The sequence below is a fragment of the Pyxicephalus adspersus genome, chromosome 7, assembly GCF_032062135.1.
Source record: "Pyxicephalus adspersus chromosome 7, UCB_Pads_2.0, whole genome shotgun sequence".
In the NCBI taxonomy this organism is placed as follows: domain Eukaryota; kingdom Metazoa; phylum Chordata; class Amphibia; order Anura; family Pyxicephalidae; genus Pyxicephalus; species Pyxicephalus adspersus.
The window spans coordinates 39,706,450-39,717,407 of record NC_092864.1 but is presented as its reverse complement, the minus strand read 5'-3'; the positions used below and the strand labels follow the sequence as shown (position 1 = coordinate 39,717,407).

General features: G+C 37.7%; 1 protein-coding gene across 1 annotated transcript in view; it reads right to left on the bottom strand.

Moving 5' to 3' along the window:
• Positions 1-83: 83 nt before the first annotated feature.
• Positions 84-10,958, bottom strand: part of FMNL2 (formin like 2) — a gene marked incomplete in the record, with an annotated part of 146,064 nt that continues 135,189 nt past the window's right edge. The window contains 1 exon segment of the mRNA XM_072418152.1: positions 84-1,137. Coding sequence (XP_072274253.1) covers positions 1,028-1,137 — 110 coding nt within the window.

Genomic DNA, 10,958 nt, shown 5'->3' with positions numbered 1-10,958 from the left:
CGTATGTATGCTAATGAATAGTTCCGGGTTTTCGTTTTTTTTTTTTTTTTAATGTAGGTTTTCTTTTGTCTGTGTGGTGTCCTTCTCACACACAAAAAGCCCTTAAAAATTAAAGAAGAACTCCACTGTGCACACTTTGCATCCAGAATTTCATTGAAGAACCTAATAAAAATTCTACCATGCATTCTTAAAATAAAAGTTTCCAGGCCATCTTTATTCTCTTGTATAGACCGTCCTCTGTCTATACTAGGAATCTACATATTTCTGAGGGCATTGGGCAATTACATCTCCAATAGCAGGAATAGTAAATAAAAATGTTATTTGGTTATATTTGGTGGTTTTGAAAGAGGAACTCTTTCAGTAAATATGTGTAGATTTAGAATTAAGGATGCGTTCAGTCACAAAGTTGTAACAAGGATGTATCTACGGCGTCAAGATTAAAAATATATAAATTTCATGTTTGCCTGGAATGTACCTTTACGTAGATATTCAGCATTTTAGTCAGGCAGGAGTTCTTCTTTAATGACCATTAAGTGCAACGTAAGCACAAGACTGCCAGCACAATGATGCTTCTTCAGGACCCTTTCGGTCGGTCCGTACTTCAGTTTCACTTATTTACAATTCATTGAGAAACCTACAGCGGCTACTGGCGGTTGCTCGTTTTTCGACATGTATGTAACAAAAGTAAAATCATGTATTTTACATTTTGGTTAAAAATACTGAGTAACGTATTGGTGTGAATGCTACCTGACCAAACCCCATCTATTGCTTGGATCTGTCTGACCAGGTATTTTGGATTTAGGCACTTGTTAGCTACAGTCGGATACACATCTGTTCGGAGTGGACAGCCCGGCACGTTTCAGTCAATATGCACATTTTTTTTCTGTCCATTATAAGCCCTTGGCAGTTCAAAGGTTAAAAAAAACGGCACTGTTTACAAAGATGCAGTCATGGCGAGGGCAGGGCCTTGTGTATTGTGCAGGAGAGATACATCACACACACACACGCATGTGGCAAATTCATTGTCTCATACGGGTATTTCAGCACCATTGACAGAGCGCAGGTTCTGGTCGTCAAATCGCTTCCTTACGCTTCTCCTCACCGCGTCGGCTCTCCTATAGGGCTGGCTTCTAAGATCTGGAACGGGATAGAAGAGTTAGGGCAAGTCTGACAACCAGGAAGAAAAGAAGAAAAAGAGATTCTGGCAGCCAATCAAAGCAGCTTTAAGGGCGTAGAGGCTTATTGAAATTGCAGATAGAATTGTTCAATTCTGTTATTAGTGACATGCTAAAGGTGTCAGTAACTCATGTGTGAGTAACAATGTGGTATTTTAGGTGTTTTCTTCTTAAAATGTTGCTTAGTTACATTTGGAGTTGAAGGTAAAAACAAATATAGCAGGGAACAGAACATTATAAAGGTCAATGATTGAAAAATAGGCTAGGACTGCTGATCTCCTACTGAAGATAATAAATTCCTAACTGTCATGGAAATTTACTGATTTAAACTACAACAAGCATTTCCAAGTTAATGTGTTTGCCCAGCCAAAAAATATTTTTTTGTATAGAGCAGGGTAAAGCTAAAACCCCTACCAGGATATTTTTTGCTGTCTACTCACTAGATATTTCTCTTCACTTCCTGTCCTACAGATGTATGTATGTATGTAACCTAACATCCGTCAGAATGAACTCTGAGCTTCTAATTCTATGATTAGTAAGGATACCAAGAATTTTTGGGGGAGAAGCTCAGTAATAGCTTCCTTAAACATATTTTATCTTGCGCTTCCTTAAACTCTGATCATCTATTATTACCTACCTGGATTTATTTTTCTTAAATCCACTACTAGTAAAGTGTAGGCTTCTTCTGGTGACACAAGTGTGTATGCTTGTTCATGGATAAATTCCTTCGTGCCTGAAGGTTACCTTGTAACCTGAACACAGGCTGTATAAAGAACCTGGACTTCTACCTAGGTCAGCTTTACACCTGGGCTTAAATATAGCAATATGTCACACAAGTGAGGCATATTTTAGCTTAGCAGTTGAGAAGACCTAGCATTTGTCTGTCATTATTAGACAAATGTTCTAATGTAGGTAGCCCCTTGTCCCCCTGTAGGCAGGGTCAGACTGGTCTTCTGGAAGACTGGTGGGCCTCTAGTAATATACCTGTAAAAAAAAGTGTTTTTGTGTCATATGGGTCATAGGACAGTTGCCTGTCTCTCTAGTGGGCCCCTGGCCTCTACTGCCCTACAAAATTGTGCAACTGTGCCAGGAAAGCTATGTAATGTGGTTTCCCTTCCCACTTTCTTTGGTGGACTCCAGGTCCCCAGTCTAAACCTGCCTGTAGGAACCTCAGTGCAGTAACAAATAGTTTAATAGTTTGAATAGTCTAACTATAGGGATAACACAAGCAGGTTCAACTGAACAGCAAGCAAAACTTTTTTTTTGGTCTGTGGGATAAGTCTGAATAACTGTTACTGAAATTTTGTTGTAAACGTATTTGTGAAAAATATTGCATTCTGACAGCACTATGCAATAAATGTAACAAAAGTATGCAGTTTATTATTTCCTTTTTCACTTTTTTATTATTTTCTACATATTTTCCTACATACCCAGCAGTGAAGGCAAAAGCAAAGTGATGAGAATTCAAACAAAATATGAAAGTGTGCGGAATAAAAAATAATATACTGAATACTCTCATTATATTTAATGAATGCACACAATTATTAGAATACAATATAGAAAAAAAGCAAGGTTTAGACCTTCTGTTGTCTAGTGACATTTTCCTCTTGTGTGATAGTATTTGATAAAGAGGATGCAAAGGGAATTTTTCCTAATTGGCTCTTATGGTTTAGTATAATAGTGGCCTCTGACTGTGTCTGAATGTGCAGAAGAACTATATGTGCTTATAATATCAACTAGTATGGATGAATAAAAGATGAATCAAAATTATTGCTATGAGTAACAACGACAGGAGGCAGATTTTTTTACTACCCCTGGCATAGAGATACAAAGTAAAGCTACGTACACACGGCAGATTTTTATCGCCCGATAATCGGCATCGGCCAAATATCGGGCGAAAATCTGCCGTGTGTACAGTCGGTGTCGTCCATCGTCCGAACGACCGTCCTGCCGGATCCACGGACGATGGACGACAACCGATCCTAATAAAAAGGGAAGGGGAGAGCGCGCAGCAGGGTGCCGCTCCGTCGCTCTCCCCCTCCCCTCTCCATAGAGCATGAACGGTGCTGTATGTACAGCACCGTTCATGCATTGTGCAGTCCCTTGTCGTTGGAAAGGATCGTGAAATATCCTTTCCAACGACAAAAATTGCACGTGTGTACGCAGCTTAAGGATCATGAAGTATTTGTGAGTGCACTCTAAAGTCTATCAGTTAATATTCCAACATGTTTTGGCAATGGTGAAACTAAACTTATGATACCAAAAATATACTTTGCTGTCACTGATGGGCATTCGCTTGTGATTGGGTATTATGGTACGCAGTAGACAATATTCTTGCGGTAGGGGCCTTTACAAGGCTTGTATTACAGGTGTAAATGAGAAAACCCTGGACTGTATAAATGACAACTAGAAGCTGGCTGCTATGGCCAGCAAGAAATGTTCTTGTTGTGTCTTGAACCAACATTTCAAAAAAATGGCATATTATTGAGACCTTCATGATGGCAGATCTCATGAGAATATATGAGAGTTATAATAAACTCTTGGTGCCAGCATTTATCCAAAACTGAAATATCAGATATTATATCAGATATGGAGAATGAATGGGGAATAGTGCCAGCAATATGCAGGCTTTCGGGAGCTGTGTGGGATCACTTGATCCCGAGGCAGGCCTGAACCTGCTCTAAACAATCCATAACTGATAAACATTTAGGGCCACTTTTCATTTGTCCATGTCAAAAAGATGCAAGATTTTTTGCACATTGATATGTGTTAAGTTAAAGAAAACAATTTGATTTCAATAGTCAGTACTTAATCTGACAAGCTTTGGGAATTATCACATTGTTGCTGCAAGTATAGAATGTCGGACTGATATAATGGGCCTGATTTATTAAAGTTCCCCAAGGCTGGAGAGGATACACTTACATCAGTGAAGCTGGGTGATCCAGCAAACCTGGAATGGATCTGGTCCAGGATTAAAAACATTTTCTAACAAATAGCAGAATGACTTTTAAGAAATCCATTCCAGGTTTGCTGGACCACCCTGCTCCACTGATGAAAGTGTATCTTCTCAAGCCTTGGAATGCTTTTTCAAATCAAGGCCCAATGTTCTTTGTGAGCTCTCATTCATTGATGATTATTCGTTTTGAGCAACAATTATGCAATGTGGGTACACACATTTAGAAATGGATAGTCACTTAATAGAGGTTAGTCATAGCTGATATAAAAAGGTGACAGCTTTGGTCACTTAAAATGGGTTGTAACTTATTTACAAACAAATTTTTGGTGAATGGTGTTTCTGCTGGTTTTAGATAATCAGTTTTTGGTTAGTGTGACCCTTTAAAAGATTAAGGATAGACTGTTAAAGTGCACTAATTACCTACACATAGTGGAAACGGCCATTTTGTAAGAGGAGAACCCTTCATCAATAAACTTGTGGTATCAGTGGAATGATTTTTGTAGCACAGTATTGATAATAACAAAATTGTCATAATAGTCCATCAAGTGTATTGTTAACACTGATTGAACGTGTTCATGAATTACAAGTCTACAAGATGGCCGAATCTACTGCATATATTTGACAGAAAAAGTCATAACTGGTCTGGCATACAGAGAGAGGAGGAAACCAAGTAAAAAATAATGCTTGCCAGCTCTGTGTATCCTCCACCACTGGTGTGCTAGATGAAATCCTTACCCTCGAATGAACATTTGGAAATTTAGTGATATTATTCTTCTTTAAGGCTAAATAGAAGAAAACATAACATGATGGTTAAATAAAAACATGGATGAGTGGTGAAGAAAGTCTGAGCTCAGAATTCAGTTCCTTAGGTGGGTTAGGCATTGAAGCGAGAAGGGAGAAGGAAGAAAGGACAGCTAGGGCCAGGTTAAGCAGAGAAAAGCAGTGAACAAAATGGATGCCCTGTTAGCACAAGAAGCTTTGAACTATTGTTTTCAGAACTGTGACAATTAGAAAGGCAAGCTGCTTTGAAAATTGGCTCCAGATAGATCATTATTACAGTAACAATGCCTGCTGAAGAATTTTATTTAGGTAGCAGAAAACATAAAACTTCAAGAAACTGAGACAACATAAAAGTACAAACTCACATAAACACCTAAACTCTTTTAATATTTTATTACTACTGTGCTGCTGTGAGTTTGCACTTCATTCTTAAAGGGTCAGTCCACCGTGAACTGTTACTTTACGGTGCATGCTAGAGAGTTAAACCACCTGGCTGTATCTTTTATCCCATGTAGACCTGCTATGGCCATTATCCAATTAATCTAGATGGATTTTTATTTATATTATAATGTGGAGAATTCAGAAGGGAATGGTGGTACGTGCAAATTCAGATAAGAAAGCCAAACACCCAGGCAGATAGGAATAGAGCAGTAAGATCTTATTGTTGGACAATCCAGGACATAGAAGAAGCTAGTGGGCTTAGCCCACCAGACATCATTAACAGTATTTGGATAGTCTGACCCTTTAAAAAGCCACTGAAAAGTGTTGTCTACAGTAAGTTCAGCACATGCTACTATGTACATTGTTTTCTAGTTTCGAGACAATATAAAAGTTTAGATGTATAAAATTATTTTTTATATTAGCTATGTAACCAACAAAGACGTTAGAAAATTCCTGACAGCAATGTATATTGTGAATGGATGTGTACATAAATAATGTTGTCTCGGAACTGAAAAATGGACAAAATACAAATGCTTAGCGAAGATAGAGTTTCATGCTGTGAATTCAGTTGTTCCTCATGCAAATATGATATGCATTCAAGTGTTAGGATATAAAGAGAAGATATAGAGTTAAGAAGTAAAAAAATGAACATCAATGTATGGTCAGAAAATCAAGTAAACATTGTCGGCAAAACATGGTAAAAGGAAATTACACAAAATATAGATTGGATTTGATCACTTTAAACCGTTATATTTTTTTTTAAGGAAGCATAGAAGCAATATTATTTGATCTTCATTTTGTGTACTGAAAATAAGACTGTAATCTATGACTTCACAAACAACCAGTGACATCACTGATTTGATAGAAGAACCCAAAGCCTGACTGACCTTTCAGTTTAAATAACTAAATAAAGATTTGCATATCCCTACATTAGTTTCCCCTAAAAAGTAGCCACAGCCTAAGTATAAAGTAGAGAAGAACCCTTGCTCTTTTCATGGAAGACGTAGCCTTTCTGCAAAGGTCCAACACACCATTACTAAGTCAGACCTATAGCTATGCATAAAGAAAAGGTCATACTTCCTGATGATTTGTCCCTTACTTAGCAGGGGACATTCTTACCGTCCCATCAATATGACCAGTCCCCAGTAGGAATGTGCAGGAATTAGGGGCAAGAAAGGTTATGCTTTGACATCAGTAGGTACCCGAACCTTGCCTTTCAGAATGGCCTGAGGTTTGCTTATTGCAGGAAAGTTTAGGTGGCTGATGCAAGAATATTTGTATGTAGGTACATTATATACCTTCAACATTTAGCCCTTCTTTTTCCCTAGTGACACCAATTCATAAAATGTCACTGTGTCAGTAAAAATCTTAAAGCTTTAAGATACACGTAGATACTGTAGAGATACAAATATTACCACTCATATTGGCTGAGCGCACATATTTTTACATTTTGGAAATATGGTATCTGTTTATCTTTATTCTGACAGGCTGCAGTCAAAAAACAATTAGGGAATACAGTAGGACTGGTTAACACTTCTCTGTAGAATATATTTTATTGAAAGCTTGCTAGATTTCAAATTTAAGGCTTTACTCTTCTTAGACTTATATTTCAGGACCAGCCCAGTTCTTTTTAAGTTTCCAATATGGTTTAGCCCATAGATTAAAATTATACAGAGGTTATTATATCAAACATGGTTCAAGTGAATTATCCAACAGAAATTTAGTTGTAATTTCCCAGAAATGCATACATGACTTGTCAATGAAAATGGCACAGTCAACAGGATACCACTAAGTACAATGCAAGACATAGTAAGATTCCCTTGTCACATTAACCCTTCTTATCTTACATTGGTCACAATCCAACCTTTATGTAGCGGATCAGTTTGTTGTTTGACTCATGCACAACAGATGAGAAACAAGATGGAAGAGAGAGGTTTCAGTTGATGGCATGCAATGAGATGGCAAATATCACAACCCCACATGAAAAGCGGGTTGGATATACCCACTTCAATATCTGTGGCAAGCCCTAAATATGGAAAAAGTATTGAAAACCTACAGAAACCTTTTTGTGTTAAGAGCATCAGGTGAGAGACAGTTTTTTTTAGTAATGGAGTTCCTCATTGAGAACAGGATCGCAGAAAAACCGGGAGCTGCGCTTGGCTGTTCGAGCGGTAAATGGCACTGTCTTCAGCACTGCATGGGAAATAACAGCCAAAGGAGACAAACAGAACAGATTAGGAAGCCAAGATCTACTGCATTAGTACACTGGTTAGTGCTCTCCTGAGGCAATAGGCTCTACAATGCTTCATCAACAAGCCCAAAAAGTCAAAGCTTTGTAGAAATTAATTAGTAGGTAGCATATCATGTAGATAGTTGCAGTTAACAAAAAAGACAAATATTAGCAATAGTACCAGAATAATAGTATTCTCTGTCTACTAGCAGACAATGAACATTCAGAAACCCAGGAGCTGGGAGCGTATTTCATGGGGGAAACTGAGAAACAGGCAGTGCAAAGAGCAGTGCATGATCAGGCAGGGTCACCCAATCCACCCAGATAAGGTGAGATCAATGTTGTCATAGTCATATAATAAAATGTCAGCCTACCATTCTAAACCATCCCTATTAGAAAAAAATTATCCTGGAGGCATTTGCCAAAATATAGCTGGGGTATCATTTGACATCTAAGTTTTGGGCTTATGTAAATTCGCCAAAGCTTAGTTGGCCAACATGCCGTCAAAAACTGGCATTGGTCAGCTCCTTGACTAATAGAAGCTAAGATATACTTTTAGACTTAACAAAGAGCACATACAATTTGCAGACTGAGGAGTTCTCGGGTTAGCTAACCCATTCCATTTCACTGAGCTTAAATTAGTCATGGAAATTTTTAATTGGCTGCTATGGGCTGTAATACCCTTAAGTCAATGCCCTGTGCACTTCCCAATTGTAAAGGCCCATAATATATGGACATGTGTCTAAAAGAACCTTCCTTCCACTTTATATGAAAAGTTTGCAACACAGAAATTTCTCTTAGACACGTCCATTAATGCCATCTAAAATCCATTAAGTCCTAATATACATTCTTCTCCAGTGTTTCGTGTGTCTATTTTTGGGTCTACATTTCATAATGTTGAATATCAGAACTGTCTGTATTGCCATACAGCAACAACCTACAAACATTCATCCTTCTATCATATTCCAGTGAAGGTAAGAACAAATCAGTTGCTGTTATGTTACACAGACCTTTGTGAGTTTTTGTTGATATCTCTGATAGGTAAGACTTGGTATATCTTCTGATATAATTTTTTAAATTTAGGGCTTAACTACACAGGTTGATCTATATCTTACTGGCAGGTACTCTATTAGGCCAGAGCAATGCTGAAAATTTTTAATATGGCAATAGTTCTACCAAAATAGCCATTCCACACTAGGAAAGACAACTGACTGCATAACAAGGCTGTAGAAATTACAGCTAGCTGCATTCAGTCTTGCGTGATGGCTCAATTCTCCCTCACGAATATGACTGGTACCAGCCAGTGTCTCTTTGGTAATGTTGTAACATTTTGAACCCAGGCACCTTTCAGGGAACCTAAGAAATATGGATATTGCCATAGTGACCTAGAAGAGGGTCTAGAGAAGTCAACACAATCTTGGCTTTACTACCTAAAGATTCATTGACCTGGAACAAGGACTTGGGTTGAAGACTTGAGTGAAGTCTGAGTTCTTGCCCTGCATGGGCCTTTCGCATCAAGGACTCATTAGGTAGTGATCGAGATAGTGAAGAAAGTGGCATCTCAGATATTTCAGATTCACATTAAAAAAAAATATATAAACCAACAGCTGCATTTATCCTACTTTTTCAGTACATACTGACCTGTTACTGCATTACAAAGCTCCCTTTTACATATTTCTAAACTGCCAATGCGAATATTGGCATTATGAATTTCAGAGAATTGGCAGCCTCTTGCCTCATCCAATGTGAAAATGACTAGATCACTTGGTGGTAAACCTTCAAGCCTTAGGTTTTGACAGTGAATATAGAGATCTAAGAAGGTGACTATGATTGAACTTTAAGAAAGTAACTAACTGTACTATCTATCTAACTATCTATAGCAGTTCAGGGATGATTTGCAAGGCTGTAACAGGAGGAATATAAATTTGTCTACTTTGTAATGTAACCCTTTTAAACCCTTTGTAAAATATGGGTTTATTATCATTCAACAGGATTGATTATGGTGCCCCGACATGTTTGTAATTATAAGTCAAAGGAATCAGAGGAGAAAATCAAACCAGTACTTGTCACTGAATGTGTACCCATATACAGGAATAAATGAATAATGGAGTATTGGTGGTACAACCTTTCTTTTTCATGGTATACTGATACATTGGAAGAAGATAGTTGTCTCTGTCTTTGTTCATTCTCAAAGGCAGCAAGACGAAACATCTCTTCCAATCTCTTCTCCAATCCAGCATGACTCTATTGAGCTTTTGTACTTTGTGAGGAACAGCTCCACATTTTGCTCTGTGCAGGGACAAATTCATCAATGGGCAGGGTAGACATGTGCCTATATGGCAGCTTTTGACACCATCTGTCCTCCACATCTATACCCCAGTCATTTGAAAACATTTCTAACCCTCAGCTGTGTAATTCAACCATTTAACATTTTTTGCAAACTTCCTGACACCAAAGATGGGATTATGTAACTAGAACTCAATGGTTGAACAAATTTCACAACACCTGGTCTTGAAGATTCAACACCTACTGTGTCACATTCCATGGTGATTGAGCTCTGTGAATATAAATGCTGAAGTACATTGGTAGAACTGATGAAATGTTGGAAGATATGTCATAGCTTTTCATAAGAGTAACTACTACTAGCTAACTAAATGCCATACATTGCCATTGATAATAAAATCCTAATGTGTTTCGCCGATTTGACCTTTGAATATTCATATGATATGTCCTCAATTAGGATGGTGGTATTTAAATTACCAATATTGATTTCATGCCTGTGTATGGGTACCATTAAACATTTCATGAGTTATATAAGCAGATGATAGTTTATTGAGAGACCTTTCTGTTAATGTAATTCATAGAGAAGCAAGATTTAATTTTTTTCTTGAATGATTTGAAAGAAAAGCAAGGCTTGGCATGCAGAAATCTGGTGCCTCTACATAGATATCTACAGGATTGCATGGTATTGGCTGCAGTGCTGAGAAGTCCCACAACCTGCAGTCCTTTATGCACTAAAAAGCAAAAAGCTGCATTTTATCCTAACAAACTACACTGCACTAGTAAAAGAGGAACGTAAATCAGAGCAGTACCTGACAAGAACCCCGGGTAAGTGGTAATAGCTGATGCATAAAACATCATACATTGAAACTGTTGAAATTTGATTAACATTGCAAGACATCAGGCTTATTTACTAAAATAAAAAAAGCAAAGTGTAGAGAACAAAAGCAGCCAATAAAAAATTGACAATTGATTGGCCTGTTTACAGTAAATCAAAATTTGGTTTGATTGGTTGCTTTAGGATGCTGCACTTTTTTTGTTCTCTCCCCTAATGTTTTCAAACAAATCTATATTGTGCTAAAGCTGGGAGGAGTAA